General features: G+C 43.6%; 5 protein-coding genes and 1 non-coding gene across 8 annotated transcripts; 4 read left to right on the top strand and 2 right to left on the bottom strand.

The window, feature by feature from the left end:
* The first annotated feature begins 635 nt into the window (after positions 1–635).
* On the top strand, positions 636–3044 carry LOC108605712. 3 transcript variants are annotated; one of them, XM_017995506.1, is made up of 5 exons: positions 636–1324; positions 1391–1520; positions 1973–2139; positions 2202–2530; positions 2592–3044. In XM_017995506.1, exons 1-5 carry the CDS (start codon positions 680–682, stop codon positions 2770–2772), a joined length of 1452 nt encoding a protein of 483 aa, XP_017850995.1. In that variant the 5' UTR covers positions 636–679; the 3' UTR covers positions 2773–3044. The 3 variants fall into 3 exon arrangements, with proteins under 3 accessions (XP_017850995.1, XP_017850993.1, XP_017850994.1); XM_017995504.1 differs by having other exon boundaries at positions 2589–3040; XM_017995505.1 differs by having other exon boundaries at positions 1394–1520; positions 2589–3039.
* A 1045-nt stretch (positions 3045–4089) lies between these two features.
* Positions 4090–11653, bottom strand: LOC108606843 (rapamycin-insensitive companion of mTOR). Its single transcript, XM_017997336.2, has 11 exons — positions 11522–11653; positions 10754–10964; positions 10148–10693; positions 9933–10086; positions 8959–9861; positions 8714–8893; positions 8425–8633; positions 7441–8357; positions 7094–7374; positions 6388–7040; positions 4090–6314 (listed from the first exon to the last, which is right to left on the bottom strand). The coding sequence occupies exons 1-11, from the start codon at positions 11586–11588 to the stop codon at positions 4379–4381; spliced, it is 6057 nt and encodes a 2018-aa protein (XP_017852825.1). The 5' UTR covers positions 11589–11653; the 3' UTR covers positions 4090–4378.
* Positions 11654–12279: 626 nt separating this feature from the next.
* LOC108605370 (kinesin-like protein Nod) lies at positions 12280–15966 on the top strand. Its single transcript, XM_033294379.1, has 6 exons — positions 12280–12393; positions 12534–13275; positions 13338–13501; positions 14894–15275; positions 15328–15799; positions 15858–15966. The coding sequence occupies exons 1-6, from the start codon at positions 12280–12282 to the stop codon at positions 15964–15966; spliced, it is 1983 nt and encodes a 660-aa protein (XP_033150270.1).
* Positions 13335–14799, bottom strand: LOC108607251. Its single transcript, XM_017997934.2, has one exon. The coding sequence runs from the start codon at positions 14775–14777 to the stop codon at positions 13518–13520; it is 1260 nt and encodes a 419-aa protein (XP_017853423.1). The 5' UTR covers positions 14778–14799; the 3' UTR covers positions 13335–13517.
* A 417-nt stretch (positions 15967–16383) lies between the features above and the next one.
* Positions 16384–16455, top strand: Trnad-guc. The gene has a single exon. It is a non-coding gene; the product is annotated as a tRNA-Asp (tRNA).
* Positions 16456–18155: 1700 nt separating this feature from the next.
* On the top strand, positions 18156–22514 carry LOC108606462 (glutathione S-transferase theta-3). Its single transcript, XM_017996584.1, has 4 exons — positions 18156–18536; positions 20791–21077; positions 21945–22080; positions 22141–22514. The coding sequence occupies exons 1-4, from the start codon at positions 18419–18421 to the stop codon at positions 22311–22313; spliced, it is 714 nt and encodes a 237-aa protein (XP_017852073.1). The 5' UTR covers positions 18156–18418; the 3' UTR covers positions 22314–22514.
* The last annotated feature ends 395 nt before the right edge of the window (positions 22515–22909 follow it).

Here is a 22909-nt window from a genome sequence, read left to right as displayed (position 1 = left end):
GAGTTTATTTTAATTCGTTGCTGTGTTTATATTTATTGTTTTACTCCACACACACACATACACATACACGTGAGTTTGTATACATGTATTTGTCGCATGTTTATTTCAACTTTCGTTTCGGCTGTAAATTTGGTACAAGAGCCTATGCTCTTTAAAGTTTCTGCTGCTGCTGCTGCTCTGGCGCTTCTGTAAATAAATATACATACATAACATACTGTATGCATGCATATGTGTATGTATGTTTGTATGTATGCTTATTTATGTATGGCTTTAAATAGATCAGAAAGCAAAGTTTGGCAAGAGACAGAATAAAAATTTATTGCTTTGGTAGACTTTAAACTTTACACAACTCTAAACGGAAGTTCATATAGCTATTATATATATGTTTAACGGTCCGTAACGTCCATAAATTTTACACACACACACACACACATGCACACACACTCACGTAATTTGACAAATATGCTGGTGAGTTGGTGATTGTTGTTGCTGTTGTTGTTGATCTCGGCCATCATGATCTGTGGCTTAGAACGTGGCTAAGCTTTAACCAAAAGCTGCGTTGTATGTGTGTGTGTGTGTAAGAGAGCACCAACTGTGTATGTATTTGTTCATTTGTCTATTTATTTACAGGTAATGCGTGCAAAATGAGCATTTGTTTATTGCTGTGGCCAAGAGCGTAATGAAAATGCAACAGCAACAACAACTGAATGACGTGCGTCCCATAAGCACCTATGACAATCTAAATGCCAATGCCAGCAAACAGCAACAACAACAACAGCAACAGCAGCTAAACGCTGGAGAAAGTTCAGGACAGTCAATGTCAGTCATCAACGCCCCACACCAGTCCCGTTACAATAATGAAAGCTCACACTTGCATTGTGATTTCCCCACCAATCCAACCCACACATACGAACTACTGTCCGGCGAGCCGGGCGCGGCGGCAGAGCTCAATGAAACCAGCAACAGCATTGCAGCTGTTAAGGCCGCCTTAAGCGATGCCAAGTCAAAGTTTTTTGGCCTCAACAGCCACGAGAGCCACGAGGCCGAGTCTGAGCCATTGACGCTAACGAAGCCAGCTGCTATTAAAGCGCAGCCCAAGTACCAGAATGTGCCACCAAATGCGCGCATTGCTCAACTCGCCGAGGCAGCCAACATGCAGCTCATGCAGACGACGATAACAACAACAACGCCAGCAGCAGCAGCAACAGCAGCAGCAGCAGCAACAATAACAAAGACACCCTCGCCGGATAAATCGTTGCGTTATGGTTATGCCACCTACGAGCAGATTCCATTGAGCGACTTGGATGCACCGCAGTCATCGCAGGTAGGCCTAACTACATAGCTACAGCTACATAGATATATGAAAACTTACACTATGCTACATAAAAAGCAGGCTGTCTATATGAGCACCACAGTGCCGCAGAACATAAAGGGCATGAAGATCGCTGGACGACATACACCAACCCGGAATAGTCTCAGGCACAGTCGCATGATTGTTGTAAATAATAAGCACCAAGACAGTAAGTGTTAACACTATGCTACAAGCAACAACAACTTGGAAGCTGTCTAAATTCATTTGATTAGTTAATAACAATTACACTTAACGTTATTCTCGATAAGCGATGTTGTTGGTTTTTGAGTAATTTTAGTAATTAAATTATAATTTGTATATATTACGAAATTTGTTCATAGGGCACACCCATGTAACCCGTATATCAATGTTTTATAATTTTAAACTATTCAAAGCAGTTAGCAACATTTGTTGCTGTTCAATTCCAGCTGCAATGATTCACGATTAGCTCATGCAAATTGTTTTAACAAATTCCATTTAATAACGTCACATTTTGTTCTAAAAGTCACGACAAATAACTTTTTCGACTTACTCACAATCAGATGTTTGAAATCGCTTGCACAACTGTGTTGTCTAGTGTAAAATAACGCATTACTAATTGTCTGGTACTATGTCTAACAGGTATACAGGATGCATATTCGACGCATATACGCCAATTGAATATGTCGCGTCAGCTGTTGATATTGCAATTGGCCATTGGCCTGTTGATCGTTGGACTGGCTATATGGGTGCTCATACTGGCGCCCAATGCATCCATACTGATCAATCCCTATTTGAGCGGTCTATCGGTGAGTAGTAGCATATCCATTTGGGAATTACGATTATTTATTTTCTCTGTATTATGTTGCAGCTGTTGCTCGCCAGTATTTCGGGTTTAATACTGCTGGGTCGAGATCGGCGGTCGGATCAGCAGCGCTCACAGAATAACTGCTATAGGGTGCTGCTGGCTGAGTCTTATGTATTCTCTGCCTTGGCGCTCATCTTCTGCTGCTTGGCCCTGGTCTGTGCCGCCATTGAGTTCGCGGAGCTCTCAAACACGGCCACCCTAACGTCTGGCGATGGCGCTGGCTGCGGTCCGGCGACCAGTTCGCTGCTGAGCTATCGCAACTGCACCTGCTTGACGTCATCCGAGCAGCCGGATACTACAGCTGATGAGCTAGTAGCGGAGATCGAAGCCAGGTAACTAGCTATAGACATATTTAATTTCAATTGTTTTAAATAGAACATTTAATTGCAGTAGCAGCAGCAGCAGCGGCAGCGACAGTGCGGAGAGCTGTGAGTCTCTGCGTGGCGAATGGAAGTATCTGTTGGGCTGCTCCATGGCCTTGAACACCTTGGGCATCATTGCCACCTTTTTATACATAACGATATTTATTTGCTGTCAACGCAGCAGCCGCAAACATTTCAATACTTCCGTCTAATTTAATTTCTAAGTATAGTGCATGCATCACGTAGTTAATCTAATTAATTAATTTAGCTCTAGCATCTGGTGGTTAATTACAATACAAACAAAACAAAAGCACTTAATAAATTATTAACAAACATTCAAAAGAAAATATACAAACAATCATACACATAACTCTTGAAGTTCGCCATGAAACCAATTGCTGTTTTACTTTATCATCATAATTACGCACATTGGCCTGCGTTACGGATTAGAGTCCGACGTAATTGCTGGACTGGGCGTCTGGGGTTTTTACTTACACTTGAAAACCTGACTGATTGATTGATTGATGGGGATTATGGAAATCGAAAATACGCATTTTCATTTATTGATTTTATGGCGATAAAAAAAATGTAAGATATTTGTAATACATAATTTGTTTTATATAAAAAATACAATTGGGCACATCCAACCTATTTGATACACTCGACTAGGGCATCGATCGTGCTCGTGGCTACATACAAAACGAATTTGGTGTCTCTAGCTCTTATAATTCCTGAGATCTTGCTGCTCATACAGACAAACAGACAGACAGACAGAGATAGACAATCGGCTTGTCTTGCTGATCAGAAAGATATCAGAATTCTTTTTGCATATTCTATAAAACTTTAAGATGTATAGAAACAAACGTACTAAGCTCCAAGCAAGACAACAGATATTTAAAAAAATATATACTATATATATATATATATATATATATAATATATGTAATAATTTTTTTAGTTACCCGTCGTTAGATCCAAAGATTGCAATCGTACTCATCAATCAATTCACATATTTTAAGCTAAGCTGAGAGCGAGCGAGAACATGAATTAGAGCGAGATAGCAATAGTTTTATAAGCAGCAAACCCAATCCCCAATTTTGAAGATACAAAACAATATTTATATATACATTTTATAGAATTTAATTTCGTGCAGATTTATTTATTAAATTTTGGTTGGTTGGTTGTGTTCTCTTCTCTCTCTCTCTCTCTATCTCTCTCTTTCTATTTATCCTATCAGACAGTTTTGAAGGCTTTTACAATATGTATGTATGTATTTAACTGTTGAACTTTATTTACTTTAAACTATTTAATTATTTATTTATTTAGTGTGGTTTTTTGTTTTGTTTGTTTAAGTACAGTTGAATAAATAAATTGCGGTGGTTTTTGTTGTTGTTGCTTTTGGGTATTCAAGTTGTTTGTTTTAGTTTCGTTGATGCTGATTTGTTTTTATACATTAGTTGTAGTATTATAATATATATTATTATTATTCATAAAAAATTATACAATATTTTTTGGATGATGTTCACTCGCTTAAGGTCTAGGAATTTGATTTAAAAAAAGCATTATCAATAATATATTAATAGTAATAGTAAAAACCTACTGCGATTAACTTATATAATTAATGTAGTTACAATGTCTCTGGCTGTCTGTGTATAAATTTAGTATCAATTTATAGTTTTTGCTGTTAATGTTGTGTGGTGTTTGATAAGCTTTGATTCATATATTACAAAATGAAATGTAAACAAATTAAGGGCAGACATGGGAGCTTATACAACTAAAACCAAAGTGTTAATGATATACATTGTATGAAATGAATAGTTAGATGCCAGGCTTGTGGCTCGCTAGCTCTTGCTCTGGCTGTCTTGTGGTCCACTTGCTGCTGCTGTTGCTGCTGCTGCTAGTCGGGGGCTCGGGGCTGCTGCTGTTGTTGCTGTTGTTGCTAGTGGCGCCTGCACGCGTGAGCAGCGCCTCCGACTTGGACGACTGCAAGCGACGCTCGCAGTGCAGGCGATAGCCCATGGACTGCAGACTGGTGGTGATAAACTTGCAATCATCCGATTCGGGCGACAATGCTCTGGCATCGCCGCTTAGCTGCATCTCTGCGGTAATCGGCATGCTGACCTGGCTGCGATCTCTAATGGGAAATTTATTCTTCGTGCAGCTGAGCTCCAGCGTTTTCATATATTTCCGATTCGCATTTGTTTTTGCTGTTGTTGCTGCTGCTGCTGTTTTTTCCTCTGCTGCTGCTGCTGCTGTTGCTGCTGCTTCTGTCGTTGTGTTTGTTGCTGTTGCTGATGTTATGTGATAACTACTATCGCCAGCATGGAGCACAGTATTGGCTGTGTTAACGCTGCTGGTTTGGGTTACAGCGCCACTACCATCGCATACATCCATCCCATCATCAGACAATGGCTCCTCCTCCCCATCTTCGTGCTCCTGCTCCTGCTCGTCGGCCTGCAGCTCTCTTTGATTTGCAATCAGATCAAGATCATCGGAAAACATGTTATTAGTGAGATCTTTGGCCAACATGTTTTTGACAGCCTGCTCCGCAGCATTGGGCCAGCTGGAGGTGCGCGATCGGCGCGTAGTTCTGCTCCCACTGCTGGCATTCAAGCGTGGCGTCGAATCCAACAGATTCTCCCAGCTGGTCTCGAACACGCTCGCCAGCTTCTGCTGCATCTTGTTGGCCGTCACCATTGTCGGCGCTATCGTCACTGGCGTTGCCGTGCCGCCGATGTTCATGGGTGTGGGCATGCTCATCACCGCCATCGCTATCGTCAAGTTCTTGCTACTGCTCAGCATCGATTCGATTGGTTCATCCGCATGCAGCTTGCGTGAGCTTATGATCAGCTGCGGCTCCGTGTAAAACGTATCAAAGTTCAGATCGAGAAAGAGCTCCTGGAGAAATCGACGGGCGCTCATGCGATAGCTGCTGCGTCCGAGTGTTTTGCACGCCTCCGAGTAGAGGCAAATGTCCTGGAAGGCATGCGGATGCTTTTGCTTCAGCTCCAGCAGTGCCATCTTCGACTGCTTGGCACTCACCGGATTCGCCAAGCGTTGCACATTGTACAATATGGAGGCGGTCAGTTTGTCCGGCAAGTTCTCCTCGCTCAAAATACTCTCCGGCGAATGGAAGCTCATGTCCGCCAGCTGTATGGCGCCACCTTCAGCTCCGCCTGCGCTGCTGCTGTTGGTATTGCTGCTCTTGCGCGCCAACGCCGGACCCGCCTGCATGCCGGCAGCAACCAGCGCTGCCGCTGCGCTGCTATAAAGCTCACATGGCGCTGGAATGCCGCTGCTCAGATCCTGAGCCTGACCCTGACCTTGACCCTGGGCCTGGGTCTGCGCTTGCACTCGCTGCTGGCGTCGCGAGCGGGTGCAGTGGAGGCACTGGCTGCGCGCATGCTTACCACCTTGCTGCCACTTGCTGGGGGGTCGTCGACTGGCCAAGGAGCTGACGTCGGAGAGCGAGGATATGACAGAGGACTCATCGCCCGCCTCGTTGTTGATGGAATCGTTGAGAAACATGGAGACGTGCGGGCGCACATTCAGCAGATTGAGTCCCGTTAGATCCTGGTCCAGTATATCGCAGCTCACATAGGTGCGGTTGAGATTGCGCGTGGGAAACAAGTCGAGTGCGTTCTTGGGCAGGCAAATGCCCGCATAGCAGGGACCCCTCAACACGTTCGGCGGCAAAAAGATGGGCGCATTCAGCGCCGGCAGTGGCAGTGGCAGCTCCTCCGAGGAACGTTGGCTGTGCAAAAAAAAATTCGAGTTGTATTTATGATGCGAATGCGAATGCCAATGGGAATTCGAATGCAACTTACGTAATCATATTGAGCATAGTCTGGCGGTCCAAGCTGCGCACCTTGGTGCGTCGACTCGACTCGCTCCAGGAATACTTGCGCGGTCGCATCTCCGAGCGATCCACAATGTCCATAAAGTCATAAATCTCCGCAGCCGACTCCGAGAACACCGGACGACTGTGCGCACGCAGAGAACGCAGCTGAGTGTAGCCTTTAAGCGAGAGCGGACTGAGCGCATGGGACTGAAAGCTGGTGCCCAGCAGCGAGGTGCGGCGCAGTAGTTTCGTTGGCTGTAGCGTGGGCAGTTCCAGCAGATTGGACATGCTCTGTATGGGGCTCAGCGGGAATTGCTGGAAGTCACCCAAGTTGCCCGCTGCCACAGCTGCAGCGGCTGCAGTGCGTCCGGTAACAGACTCGCAGCTGCTCACCCCCGAGGTATTGGAATCTGTGCAGGAATTGTAGCGTATGCGATGCTGCGCATGCGGCGCCGAGCCCAGAACCAAAGTCCCGCCATGTCCATTGCCGCCAGCGTGCAGACTAATGACATCTGTGGTCTTCGACTCGGAAAGCGAACGCTGATGCTTGCCCTGGCGCAGATTGCTGCCCTCCGGCAAGGTTTTTGACTTGGCAGCCACCCCTTGGGGGCGGCTGGCCACCGGCACGTGCTGCAACAGCTACAGAGGATTAGCAACATTGTAACATTGCACGCATCTGCAGCAGGGCTTACCTCATCCCCAGCGGTGCGCACGCTGTCCGTGGTAGTGGTGGTGGTGGTGGTGGTTGTGGTGTTGACATCCTGCGCCTGCTGCCCACCGCTGCACACTAGCAAATTCCAGAGGCTGCCATTGCCATAGCTGGAGCCATACAGGTGATCGTCCATGCCGATATAATTGTACGGCGGCATCTCCTCATATTGATGACGCATAGGCGTAAATTGACCCGACATCCAATCCTCCGGCTGATGCACTGGCCACATGGTATTGCGATCATGCCGCACGCTCAGCCAGTCTGCAAAATAAATGTACATAAGGCTTTAGCTTTCCAACTTCCCACTTCTCCAAGGGAGAGACCTACTCAGCTTGAAGAGCAGATTGGCGCCCGCTTGAGTGCCTGCAATGAGGCCCAGACCGCTGTAGCAAGTGGCACGCACGGAGTACACCTCGCATTTGGTCACCAGCAGTATGAGCTTCTCATAGAGCCGCGCATTCAGCTCAACGAAGTAATCAATGCTGTCCGAGTGCGTGGAGGCGTGGCAGAGCGCCCAAATGGCCGCTTTCAGCTCGAGGCACTCGGCATCGTCGTGGCACTTGGCACGGGTGAGCACCTCGAGCAGATGAGGCAAATCGCCATGATCGCGCAATGCAGTGAAGCCTTGGCTCGTCTGCACCAGCTGCCCATAGAGATGTGGCGGAATATTTGGCGGCAGTGTCTGCGCACGCTGATTGCAGTTGCGGCGGGAATAGTGGCCATCCTCGTTGCGCACGTGGAGCGTTAAGCTGGCATGGGTGTCCGCTTCGAGGAGCAGCACATAGCGCTTGTTATAGCCACTGGACCAGTACTTAATCTCCGCCTCGACGTGAGCTTTGCTGCAATTGAGGCCACGCGACATGGAATAGAAGCGCGTCATAAGCAGCCGGCCCACATCGCCCAGCTGCTTGAGATTGGGCCACAGCATGATGACCTCCTCCAGATACAAGTTATCATTACAAGCCTCTTCCAGCACCTCCATGGCCGCCAGCACTACGCTGCGATCCACGTCCTTGGTCTGCTGTATAATCAAAGGCAAGCCCCAGACCTCAAAGTTGGGCAGACGTGCACGCAGCAGCACGGCCAGAAATTGCGTAGCATAAAGGCGTCCAGCACGCGCCTTAGCCAAAGTCAATGCCTTCTCCAGCACCTGCCGCGGCTGCTTCTCATACGCGTAGTTCAGACCCGAGACAATCAGCTTCACATAGCACACATGATCCGTCTGACGCACCAACGTAATCAGACTACAATGAGTAAAAAGCAAATATTTAGACTACTACCACTACCACTACCAGTTCATTAAGCACTCACTATTCGAATACGGTTGTGTTCTTGAGCACCTCGATGCCCTTGCTGCTGTGGCACATGCGTCCAATGTAGAGAAAGTACATCTGGCACATGGTATTGTTCATATGCTGCGGACTAAAAAGACAGTCATGGGCGCGACTCGATGTGGTTACCGCCAGCAGCTGCTTGCTTATATCCGAAAAGTAATCCGTTATGCAGCGCATGCATTCCAGCTGAAATATAAAAAATTATTATACATTTGCGACAGTTGTGGAAACAGTGAGTGAGTGAGTGAGTGAGTGAGTGAGCTTACCTCATTGCTGTTGAGCAGCACATCGATGAGGTCCATGCCAGCGCTCACATACGCCGGCAGACTGTGGCCCGGCACGAGCTCCTGGTGCGAGAAGCGTTGATTGCTTGGCTTGAAAAACTCCACCAGACGCTTGAGGAACTTGTTGAAGAACTTGCCGAGCGTAAAGTCCAGTCTGGTTGACTGTACAGAGAGTGATAGAGAGCAATGTAAAATTTATGTGGCCATATGTCAACTTGTATACTTACACGCAGTATGGTGGAGATGACCTCCCAGTCCCAGTTGAGCGGATCCACAGTAAGCACTTGTGATTCAATGAGCAGACGATTAAAGGCGCGAAAGTGATCCAGAAAGAAGACGCGCGGCAAGAACTTGCGCTTTAAGCGAAAGCTCGAGCGCAGCGAGTTGGTTGCCTGCGAGTTGGACTCATCGCTGGAGGACACCGAATCCAGTCTGGGGCGTTCCAAGGTGGCGCTGCCTCTATATGTGGGCGACAAGGAGCTGGATGTGCCCGTTGCACTGGCACCATTTGCGCCATCGGTGCCGTCTCCGCTCCCATCAGCCATGTGTAGCACCTCGCCGCTTTGCTCCGGCAAGGCACTAATGTGGCGTCGAAACAGACGCGTATGGATCAGTGCACCACCCTGTATAATACTATCGAGAAATAGGCTGCAAGCAGCAGGACGTTGTCGGAGCATCTTTTGATAATTCTGCAGCGCAGCGACCGCTGCATTCGCCTGTTGATTGCCCTGTGTGGCATGCGCCACCAGCGTTGGCAGCGCCGGACTAGTGCTGCATATATCCGCCGGCAAATGCGTATGCATCAAGTGCACAATTTTTCCCATCAAAATTGTGGCGCGCACCGACACAAACTGATCGCTGCCAACGGCGACCTCCACAAGTGCATTCAACAGTCCGGTTTCTAAAAAACTATAAAGCAACAGCGCCAAATGCTGTTCGACCACATTAGGCGCACGCCCCGACAGGCTGGGCAATATGGCGCGTCCCTCGGCAGCAACAAAGCCATTGCTCAACAGCCAATTGTCCTGGAAATCCGAGGGATCAACTGTTTGCAATGCCAGCGCGTAGTCATCCGTCCAGCTGGGTTGCGGTATTGAGAGCAGCTCGTAAAGCAAGTCCAATATTGCTTTCTAGAAGCAACAGCAAGAGTATTTCATTTATTTAATGTTCAATGTAAATGCGTATTGGAAATTGTACTCACTCTAACTTCTATTTGATTTAAATATAAAGCGTCAACTATTGCTTTTAAGCCTGAAGGTTTGCTTGGATCACAGAATTCAAGTGTGCCGGTCCAGCTGCGCAGCACCGAAAGCAGCGCCAAGCGACAGCTTGTGTAGCGTAACTCGCGTGCATCTCTGCAAGGAACAAATTATGGTAATGAGCATTCCATTGAGAGCAAGTGAATTTGGTATATACTTGTTTTTATCCATGATGCCCAGTCTATAGGTAAAGTCGCAGTAGGGCGCTGCCAGGCAATCGAGCCGCACGCCGCAGATGTTGCGCGTTTGCGGCCACTCGAGCAGATAGAGGAGCACGCCACATAAGCTTTCTGCAATGCGCGGATTGTGGCACTCGAGCACGTTGCGTGTAATGGAGGTGACACCGCCGCAGACAATAAGCAGCGCCGGATGTAGGACAGCGAATTCAGCAAGCGTTGCTAGGCAGGCGCGCAGTAAATTGTCGCTCTCCTCAATGCCGCTGTCGGCCAGCGACACCAGGCAGCGCATCACAACCGGACTGATCTCCTCGGGCGCAATGGCCAGCATTTTGCGCACCAGCTTTAGGGCCTGCACGCGCTCATCATCGTTCTTCAGCATCAGATCGATGGAGCGACATAACAAATGCTGCAATTGCAGCGAATTGAATGCTCTCACATCCTTCCCCGTGTTCAGCGCATAGCGTATGGTGCGCAGCGATGCGGCACGCACTTGCGTAAACGTATGGACCAGCGATGCGCTCAAGCTGCAAAGGATTAGCTGCATTAAATAACTCTCCGATTTGAACACTTGGCAGTTGGCTTACCAGTAGAGCAGTTCCTCGGTGCTGAAGCGCAGTTGATTGTTCGGCGAGCCGCTGTTGGCCGCCAGGCAAAGTGAAGCAAGCGCATTGAGCAGAAAAAGCCTCTTGGTGTCACGCGTCTCCTCCAGACATAGCTGTCCATAGATATCGTGTGCATTTTCGGCTGCTGACTTTTTTGGGTCCAAGCGATAAAAGTCCTCCGGATCCTGGGAGACTGCAAATGCAATGCAATAATAATCAGTAAATAATTGCTCAAGGTAAGATTGTTAAATGCGGCTTCGCCGTCGCACGTGAAATTGTTGCGTTTGTTTACTGTTGTTGTTGTTGTTGTCGGTACTGTACTTGCCAACGAAATTAATAATAAATGCTATTGTTGTTGTGGTTATAGGTTTTTACGTTTGTTTTTAGAGCTTTGCTGCGTCATCTTTCGAGACACACACACACACACACAATCAAAGACAATAACATATGTATGTATTTATGTATGCACATTTAGCATGGATGGCCATGTACTAAATAGACAAGCTTGTTGTACAAATCTACGTATGTATGTATGTATGTAGGCCAAAATATTTGGTCAAAGTAAATATATAAATATACACAATGGCATGCACGGGTTGATGTACGTTTGCACGCATGTACATGTACATATGTATGCATGCATATGTTTGCTGCTAACAGCAATGCGTGTCGCACTACATTTGTACCGTTATGCGCAATCGACTTAGTGCAACCGTATGCATGCACATACACATGTATGTACATATGTACCTTTAATGCGTAATTGTAATTTGCTTTTCCTTTTGCCTAAACCCCAACTGGAATGTAGGGCGGCCATCACTTAGGTCAGCTGCGAAGATGTTCTACCGTTAACCGATAAATGCGCACGTTAAAAACAAAAATATGTACATATATTGCTTTTAATTTCAGTAGAAGGGACACTTTTTTACTTGCTACATTTTAATAGCATATTTCATCGCACTATTGTTTTTTTAGAGTTGTGTCGTTTCTAGTGTTGCCATTACAGATATATTGCAATCAGATCTGGCGGCTTACAAGTGATGACAGCGGGAAAATTCACAGAAAACGGTTGGTGGCATTTTTTAGGTTTTCCATCTTACAGAAATTGAAATTGTTGTAGATGTTAATATACACATATGTATATCCTATAAACACTCTAATTTTCTACGTAACAATGTATGCATTAAAATTGGCTGAAATGTAATTGTTTACCCATTTACCACTTTGTTTGTTTCATGTAAGTCATATTGGCAGCACTGAAATTTTTCTATATAAAACACCCTTTACATTATTTGTTTGTTTAACATAATTTTATTTTGTGTTTACAGGTCTTAGAAGCAGATTGCCAATTCAGCCAAAGTGAAACTGTTTTAAAATTGCACAGCACTGCTTCGATGTTGCCAGAAATGCATTTTGGTATTAAGCAAAGTATAGACTACGGTCACACTACCAAGTTCAAAAGCGACGCTAAGAAACAAGTTAATGGATTTTAAAATATATATTTTGTTATGAATTTCGATAAGAAGAGCGATGTGCTTATAGCTGTACGCGAGGCACCCTTTCGTGCCAATAAGCTGCAGCAAAATCAAAGTGTCATCCAATTTGCCACTGATTGTAAAAATGTAAGTAATGAAAACTAAATAGTAAATACACATATGTATGTACATCTTTGTTTGAACATACATATGCAAGTGTGTATGCTGTAATAACGGTTGTACCGCCATTTTTTTCAACAATATTGTATTGCTTTTAATTTATTTAGACGCTCGTTGTAAATAATGCAGTACACACTTTCGATGCTGCTTTTAACTCGAGTGTGTCGCAGGCGACGCTTTATGAGACATTGGTGCAACCGCTAGTATCCAAAGTGCTCGCGGGCACCAACTGTACGGCGCTGGCCTATGGGCAAACAGGCACGGGCAAGAGCTACTCCATGGGCATGGGCGCTGAGCCTGTAACAGAGCAGCAAATGGGCATCTTGCCGCGTTGCGCAAAGGACTTGCTAATGCGCATACCCCTGCTGAAGGCGGACAAGGAAAACAATCGCATACCAATGCAGCTGTTTGTCTCGTTTTTGGAGATCTATAACGAAAAGGCCCACGATCTGCTGTCAGCTGAGCCCCAGAAACCGATCGCTGTGCGTGGCCAGCGTTTTACGGGCGCCACAAAGCAACTGCTAAGCAGTTTGAAGGATCTGCAGAGCCTGCTCGAGCTGGGTGCCAAGAAGCGACATGTGCGTGCCACCAATATGAACCAACACAGTTCACGCTCCCATGCTATCGTCACATTCTCTGTGCAGCGCGGGCATCGCGTTAGTCGACTCAACTTGGTGGACTTGGCCGGCTCGGAGGGCGTGCGACGCACCCAAAATGAGGGCATGGCACGCGATGAGGGCGTCTTTATCAATATGGGTCTACTAGCCATAAACAAGGTTCTGCTATCGCTAACAGCGGGTCATGCTGTCATACCCTACCGAGAATCTATATTAACAGCCGTGCTGCAAGGTTTGCTTTCTTTGTGCTTTACAAAACTAAACTATTTATTTAAGCCACTTTTCTTTTTGTAGACTCCTTCATTTCAGATGCTTTTATAACGCTGCTGGCCTGCGTTAGTCCACACGCTGAAGATGTATCTCAGACAAACTCAACGCTTCGCTTTGCCAAGGATGCCAAACGCATGAAGCTCTCGCCCCGGCTTTCGCAACAGCTGCAGCAGCTACAAGCGAAACTGGTATGTGTAACTGCAACTAAATATAATTTAAGTCGACGCAGTCCAGGATAACGTCACGCATGCGCTGTTTATAGCACAACTCATTGCTGGAGGCCAAGAAACCTGCACCTTGTAGATTTGTTGTTGCACCACCTTCAATAAGCTCGCTAATGGCTTGAAGATCAGGCGCTTGCGCGGCACTTAATGTCACTATGGGCAGCACCATCATGGCAAATAGCAAGCCAGCAGCGCCCTTGTCAAGCAGCTGCTGCTCAAAAGCTGAACGCGGCAGCAGCTGATCCGCTTGCACGCCAAGTCGCACCAGCTGCTGGCTGAGCTCCGCATAATAAAGTTGCAGCATTTGTTGATAGTGTTGCTGGCGAAAGTCGCGTGTGGTGCAGCAAAAGAGAAAGTAAACCAGATCTGTAATGGGCGAGGCATAGCGCATGAGCTGCCAGTCAACCAGACGCACCTCCAACGGGCATGGCTGCTGCTCCTCTTGATCCCGCTGCTTACTCTTGTTGTAGCTATACAGAAAATTGTTGTTCCAGCCATCGCCATGGCATACCACGGCATAGGGCTCACAGTTGCTGCCACTGAGCAGCGTGCGCAGCAGCTCAGGGTAGCTGCCACGTTGGAAATAGTTTTGCAGGCGCTGCAGTTGTGTGCCATGTTGTCTGGGGCATAGAGTTGCCAGCGCGCTCTGCTTTAGCTCCTCCAGATAGCTGGCCAGTGCTGCGTCCTCACGTCGCTGCTCGAATATGTCGACCAGCTGTTGATAGTGCTGCAGCACGCTGGGCTGCTGTTGCTTCAAGGCCAAGGAGCTGGCATGCAGCTTAGCATACGCCCGCATTACCAGACGCACATGCGCCGGCGTAAGCGGCTCAAAGCGACTGTGCAGCTGATAGCCTGCTTGGCATAAGTCCTCCAGCACCAAGCACTCATTGGGCTCATCCTGGCGAGTGAGCAAGCAGCAGGCATAGTGCTCAAAGCACTCAGAGGCAGGCACTGATTGCTGCTCCTGGTAACGCTGCAGCAGCGGCAGAAACTGCTCGTAGGCCAAAATCTCGCGCTCAAAGCAGGCACGCGCAAAAAATTGTTTGCGCCTTATGGCGTTCTGTGGCGGCAGCTTTAGCACTAAACTGGGTTGCTGCTCAGGCAGCTGCAGTCGCCATAGCACGCCCAGATAATTATCGCCTCTGGCGCAGGCCAACTCCAGCTTGTAGTCGCTGTGGCCCAGCAGCTGCTCCAGCGTCTGACGCACACTTTCATTCGGCAAATCTTCCAACTGCGACATTTTGATTCAACTACGCGCTAGCCTCAGTCTCTTGGCGCTTTTATAGGACAGCAAGCGACAACCGCAAACCACAGTTTGAGCTCAAGTTTCTTGGTTTATTTTGTTTCTCATTGCAGCGCATTCAGCGTTCCACACCTGGCACGGTGAAACGCCTGCAGTCAAACGTGGAGCTCAGCAAGCGACATGAGCAGGCAACGTGCAAACGGCGCGTGCATAGCACGCCGTTTAAGCGACGATCCATCAATCTTACAAACACCGATGAAACTCCGATGAGAGATAACGAGAAGAAGAAGGAGCAGCAAGTGGATCAGCACACTCTGCGGGCAGTTTCTCCACACTTATCTTTGCTAAACTATAGCAACAGCAATTCGAATCTTGGCTGTATTCCAGAAGAGCTGAACGCGCAACATAACGAGAAGAAGAAGAAGGAGCAGCAAGTGGAACAGCACACGCTGCGGCCAGTTTCTCCACACTTATCTTTGCTCAACTATCCCACACGTATCTTTGCTCAACTACAGCGATTTCAATTCGAATCTTGGCTGCATTCCAGAAGAGCTGAACGCGCAACATAACGTGATCCCCCGAAGGACGCAGCCACAGTGGATCAGCACCCTGCTTGATCTAAGCGGCATTAAGAGATTCTCGCCGTCCTTCTCGGAAAAGCAGCGTGTTATGCCGGCGGCGGTGCCGCCAGTCCGCCGCTCAGTCCGTCTCTCAATGCGTCTTCAAGCCGCTGCGCCATCGCGTCGCAGTCAACGCTTGGCCAACCGCACGCTGTCGGTGGATTTCGTTAAGCCCGAGGTGCCGCCGCTAAAGACTGCGTCCAAGCGGCGTACTACCCGTACTATGGATCTGAACGGTCAGGTTTTGGAGCAGCTTAGCGAAACGAGAGGCAAACTAAGCGCTCGGCTCAAGCTCCATCGCTCCAATATGCTAAGGATGCTAAATAGTGCAAAACCCGAAGATCTTAAAGCACTGCCACAAATTGGAACAAAGACAGCACAGACGCTGCTTATTCAACGGTAAGCGGAAGCAAATAAAAGTTCAGAGTTGCTTTTACAATCATATTTATATTTCAAGCATGCTATTCGGGTCATTTGAAAGCTGGACGCAGGTGCAGAAGCTGCCAATTTGGAATGGTAGGTGGCAACACTTTGCCCTTGCCAACGGACTGGAAATTCCCAAATAAATTTAAGCCAACAGTTTTTTTTTTTTTTTGTGTTTATTAAATAATATTATTTTAGCTATATTTAAATTAAGCATTGTACAAGTTTTCACAAAGTTTCGAATGTGCAATGTTTTAATTGTATTTTATAATGAGTCCAAAGCATAATTTAGTATAGGAATCTCTGTTTATGAATGTATTTTAAATTTGACAAAACTCAATCCAAATAATTATAATAAATACTTAGTTTTTATTCAATTTGAATTGGCAGTGAAACTAATTAAAACAACCAAGAAAATGAGCGCACCACAGTTTTAACTTAAATTGTCAGTGATGTCCACTCCAAAGATTTGGTTTAATTGAACTGTGTGAACACATGTAAAAAATGCGAGATATCACAGCTGTAGCTTAGATTACCTATTTGGCAGCCGAGAAACAACGTCCTCGATAGTATAGTGGTCAGTATCCCCGCCTGTCACGCGGGAGACCGGGGTTCAATTCCCCGTCGGGGAGGAGCAACAATGTTGTGCGATTATCTTTTTTTATTTAATATTATTTTATTGAAATAATAACTGATTAACGTTGAGTTATAATATTTAGTGTATTTTTAGAGCCATTATTATTAGCTTTAATAAATATGTATGCACATATTAATGGCACTGCTGCATACATTCAGGTGCATAATCCGTTAGATGGCGCTGTATCAAAATTGTAATGATATCAAATGCATTTTATAACATTTATTAACCTATTACTTATTATTGGCTTGTGCAACTTATTTTAGCTGCAGTTAACTTGATGTACATATGTACTATTTATTTGTTTTCTGCTAAACAAGATAACAAATAATATGCATAAACATGGACTTTTACATGTACATTTATTTGTATGTATGCAGTATGTATTTAAGAGGTTGAGTACTCAAGCATTTCAGATTGCAAATCGTTAACAGATAAGGTGTAAATTTTTGTGCTAAGTAATTGAACTGAATGACAACAAAAACACAGGCCCGCAATACGTTATTATTGTGGTTAACAAGTGCGTTTTGTGCGAAGTACAAAGTATAATCGTGCAAAGATATAGTCAGCGCAACAACAACTATATATGCCAATAGCAATAAACATAATAAAAATAAAAGCTAAAGAGCACAATCAAAAGAAAACGAAATCAAAATAGCCCCATGAATGACAACAAGGCAAAAAATGAAGTCAAAAGCACAACAAAGACAAAAAGTCAACCAAAAATATTGAAAGCAAAACAAACAAGCGCAAAAGAATGTGTACAACAATGCGAAATGCAGATACGCTGCCCGTTACTCTTTTATATACATACATACATACATGTGTACGCATGTTAATCAGTACGAATGTATGTACTTATTAACATGATAAGCGCTAAGGTCGATAAACTGCATTGCAATTGTCGTACATCACTTGATTTATGTATATTTGTATGTATGTATGTACATATATACGCTTAGGTATGCTAAGCTGCAGGCCACACCCATTTGATATCTCATGATCGGCTGTCGTAGAAGCTTATCCAAATTGGTGTAGGGTGTAGCAACAACGATAACAACATCATCTATTAACTACGCCGCAAAAACCAGCCGATCAAAAGGCAAAGCAGACAAACGACGACCGGCTTCTCTTCGTTTTCTTTTTCGGTTGCTGCTTCTACACACAAGCGTTGGACAAGAGCGCGCGCTGCGCTCACAACGAAGCCACTGGCGGCAGCGGCAGCAGCGCCAATAGCCTCCACTGTTACCCCACATACAAGCTTACCCTGCGATTCTAGCTTGGATTACTTTCCTACACCAACTAGATAGACATAGGACTGATAAATAAATTAGCTTGGTTGTGGCATATAGATATAATTATTTTCTTAATTAAAATAAGATGTTCCATTAACTTAACTCATTACATTAAAAAAGTCATAGCCATGGGGTACTGCTCTCCCAGTTTACTTTTTAGTCAAGAGAACTGCAGGGTTCTGTCTCTCAAAAACACACACATACGTACGCATGCATGCTTTTGTTTGTAGTTGTATGTGCATATGGAAAAGCGCAGGCGCAGCCGAAGAGGGCAAAAACAAACGGCAAACGGCAAACGCAAACGCAAGAGCGATGACGATGACGTTAGCGCACAGTGGGCACACAGTTTAGTCCACTGTGTAGCGTCGGCGTTTAAAATGTCGCATTCACCAACGCGTTGAGCTCAGTCTACAAGCAGCAGTCAAAGCGGATCGTTCAGACAGACACAGAGCTGCAGTACGCTCAGTAATTAAAAGCTAGTCACAGTTGTTGTTGTTATTATCATTGGATGTTGTTGTGATTTTCTTTGATGGCGATTTGAAATACATTTGAGTTTTTAACTTTTGTGAATGTTTTGAAATTTTGCGTTTTTCGTCTGCAAATCAACGAATCTCAAATTCAATCAATTTCAAATCACGAATTAAATAGAAAGACAACAACAAAATGACGCAACCCTTGAAGTTCTATTTTGATTTTCTAAATCAGTCGAGTCGCGCGCTCTACATATTCCTAGAGGCATCCAAAATACCATTCGAAGCGATACCCATATCCATGCTCAAAGGTAAGTCTCGTAAACAGTTTGATCTATTTATATAAAATAAATACATACATTTTATTTATGTACGTGCCTAAATGCACGTACATGGCTCAAAGGTTAAGTAGCTGGCACACATACAGGTACACAAATGCTCTTTGACATGCATGTGTGTGTGTAGCTTAAGTCTATTAATATCTAGCCCGAGTTTTCAAACCAAATTTTCCACTTGCTTAAAATTCAGTTTGTCAACTTTTCAAAGGGGAAAGTGCATTGCGTATTTGTATTTGTGCGTGCGTCTGTGTGTGTGTCGCAATCAAAGTGTTGAGCAATTATAGCAACAAATGATTTATACAAATCGTTAACGAAGCAGTAGCTAGCAATAATTTAAAAACAAACACACAGATTTTCTTAAACATATTTATCTAAAATGCAATAATATCAAGTAAATAATAGTTATTTAAATAGGATTTGTGTTATATTTGGCACACAGCTGCAAACTCTTGTCAAAGTGCAACAACAAAACCAACAAATTGTTTATTTGTTTATTCATTTCGCTGCGCGTGCGTTTAAGCAAAGATTATAGATTATTTAGCGGACCCGGCTTGCCAAGCTAAAAGCCGTTAAAGCCAAGTTTAATATATGGGTGACTGTTTTGTTGCTTGGCCAAGGTTAAACAGGCGGCCGGGCAGACAACTGATGCAGGATGCAAATAGACATATTTATTATAGTTGATGTCGTTAAATAAATAATATATACATATGCATATATATGCAAATTATAGCTAAGCTTAGCTTATGGCTTCCTACTTGATGTTGTTGTTGTTGTTGTTGTTGTTGTTAATGCAAGTGCAATAACAAAAACTGGCTTGCAAACTGGACTTTAAACCCAAAACAATATCAAAATAAAAAGAAGTCGGCAACATTTGCACTAACAATTGGCAACTGGCCCCGAACCAGTGCATTGAGCCCAGCAGCAGTAGCTTAGACAACTAGAGAGAGAGAGAGAGAGATAGAGAGAAAGATAATGCACATACACAAATAAAAATCAAATGTAAAACTATTTTTTTTTTAGATTTTTAATACATTTGTTTGTTCAAATGAAAAACTTGTTAGTTTGTTATACATTACAACTATGTAGACAGGCCTTGGACAGGTTAAAGACACGACTCTGGCGACTGATTTTCTATACTATAGATGCATGCAATACTATAAATATGTCTACTATAATGTTGACTCTCATTGTTGTTGCTGCTGCTGCTGCGAAGCATGACGCTTATCTAACTGTGTATACATTGCTATGCATGTTAAGTGCTTCATAAAAAACGCACTTTTAATCTTTATATATGTACAATATATAGGATTGAATGTGTTTGCTTATCCAAAGCCCACAATTGATAGCACTGGCTATTGAAACAATGATAAAATTAATTGCTGACTACACAAGTTTGCGGCGTTTATCAATTAATTGCCATCGAGAAATAAATCACGTTGCATATTAGTGAATATTTCGAATTAACTAACGATGCTTATCAGCAGCCAATGGCAAATAATTAAATTAATTAAATCGCATACATATTTTTTGAAAAATTACTTTGAACTGCATGCACCAGAGACGAGTGCATGTCGCCTGCTGCTTAATCAGATGAATTTTAGTGCCTACCATATTTAATTATAGCCTTAAATATATACATAAACATTTGTAGCACTTCCTTGTGCTTGTTTTAATTGCCTTCTTGTGGGAGGCCCTACAATTAATATTGGCTCTTAGTTAATTATGGCCAAAAGTTTCTCACATGTCAGCTCAGCTCTATCAGCCAATGATCTCAGATTTCTGCTTTGTCTGCCTATCTCTGAGTTATAAAAATATATAGAACTCATTATTTATCAATTCAATTATCATATACATAGATCTAGCTACAAGTGTATTTAATCTTCGACATAAACAAAGTTCAGCTGTGTTTGTTTTGTTTTCTTTTCTTTTCGTGAGTTTTTGACATTGCCAATGACATTCAAGCAAGCACTTTAATTGCCATACAAAATTCAGTTTCAGTTTTGATAAGAGCTTTGTTTTCAACCCCATTTCGGACTCGGGCACGTTTTTAACTGCTGCTGCTGCATATACATATATAAACAAATATGTATGGATGTGGATTTTGGGGGGCTTGACTGCGTTAGTCACAGACGATATCGCTGGCGCTTTATCTGATTCTTTATGATCACGCCATGCTTGAGCTTTTTCAATAATTTTATTTCTATTTCAATTTTTTTTCGATTTGCAGGCGAGCACTTGACTGGCGAGTTTCGGGATAATGTGAATCGCTTTCGCAAGCTGCCGGCGATCACCGATCATGGCTATCAGCTGGCCGAGAATGTGGCCATCTTTCGGCATCTGGCACGCGAGAAACTGGTACCGGAGCATTGGTATCCACGTCGCCACTTGGGACGCAGTCGCATCGACGAGTATCTCGCCTGGCAGCAGTCCAACATGGGTGTGGCCTGCACCGATTATTTCCAGCAGAAGTGGCTAGTGCCGTATCTACAAAAGACGCGGCCATCCGATAATGCGGTGAGTTGGCCTGGCCAAGTAAACATATGTCAATAAGAGATATCAATAAGCTGCTAAGTACACATAAGTACACAACACAACTTTGATATGATAACACTATGCAACAAATTACAGGCAATGGCTGCAAAATTAGAAATACACACACAAACACACTTAAAGCTTAAGCTTTGACTTGTTTATTGTTCACTTAATAATACATAAATTAGAACGAATTATAGGAATATCAAAATAACGAACTGTCCGTTAGTTTTGGCTATAAAAGTTAAATATCCTTAGCATAAACATTTGTTTATCCAATTCAAAATCTATAAAATCAAATTGATTTCATACTTGTAATATATAAATATTATTTTAAAAATAAGATATACAGGAACAATAAAATAATACATTAATTTTCAATTTAAAAATGGTTAGCATTAAAATAGATTTCTTTCTATGAAAACTCGAGCTAAAAACTTTGTACGTTATCAATTTGTTCAGATCTGCAGAGTATCTTTCTTCTAAAGCATATAGTTAAATTTCAAAATCAAAATGATTTAATAAAAACACAAATTTGAATATATTAATATTATTATTGCAAGTGAATTTAAAGCTTAAGACGGAATTCCAACACTATAATATAATATAATATAATGAAAGCTTATCGGCGTACGTATAATATACATATATGGTAAACAAGTGAACGGATGTTTAATTATAACACAAACACGAATAACACTTGCTCTGAACTTTAAATATAGCACAACTCGATTTTACATGTTTGTACACAAAAAGAAATTAACGCTCTTAAATTGGCAAACAAGTTACCGTACTATGGGAAAATAATAAATTCGGCATTAATGGATTTTAAATTGAATATTGTTGCAGGTAAACGTGGCTAGCAAACAATTGGAGCATACACTGAACGACTTTGAGCAGCTGTTCCTCAATTCGCGCAAGTTCATGATGGGCGATAATATATCCTTTGCCGATCTGAGTGCCATCTGTGAGATTGATCAGCCCAGTAAGTAGCTACACAGTACTCAGCCCAGTCATTGGATTGTTGCCAACTTATTAATTGCAGAGTCCATTGGCTTTACGGCATTCAAGAATCGCAATAAGCTGGCCCGTTGGTATGACTCGGTGCGTGAGGAACTGGGTCCCTACTACAAGAGCGTGCAGGAGGAGTTCGAGACGAAACTGAAGCTGGCCAATGGGCAGCAGGGCGAGGCACAGGCGCACGCCTTGAAGCAATAGTCCGTACTCCCTTCCAGGCTGTTTGTTGTATTTATATAAATATTTGTATATTATGTGAAGCGAACAGATTTAATTGTAAAATTCTTCTTTTTTTTTTTTTGTTAATATGTATATGTACTTATGTATAGCTTAGCTTTTAGTTACTAAACGATTATTATATACTCACCATAAAAGACAGAAATATACGAAAAACAAAACATATTTAAGGTTTTCTGCATTTGCATATTTATTTTCATTGTTTAAATTGTTAATATCTATTTATCATTAATGTTGTTTGGTTTGTTTGAACAACAATTCGCTTGCTTTTTCGAAAATTTCCTTTTGTTGAATTGAACGTTGAAATATTTGTTAAGCTATGTTTGTTCGCTAACTGCATTATACTGTTGTTGTTTGAAATAAGCTAAAAACTAATATTGACAAATAAATATTAAATATATTATACTATATAGTACATATACATAGTTGTTTCAATTTCAATGAAAGCGAAATTCAGTTATCATATTTCGGGTTTTAGTCGATGGTTGTGTTTATCAAGTGATTTGTAAATGCGCTTTAAAAATTTGTTTATAACTATTTGTATATATATCAATACATAC

Source organism: Drosophila busckii, chromosome X, assembly GCF_011750605.1.
Source record: "Drosophila busckii strain San Diego stock center, stock number 13000-0081.31 chromosome X, ASM1175060v1, whole genome shotgun sequence".
NCBI lineage: Eukaryota > Metazoa > Arthropoda > Insecta > Diptera > Drosophilidae > Drosophila > Drosophila busckii.
The sequence above is the reverse complement of the archived record's forward strand: the minus strand, read 5'-3'. Positions and strand labels throughout refer to the sequence as shown.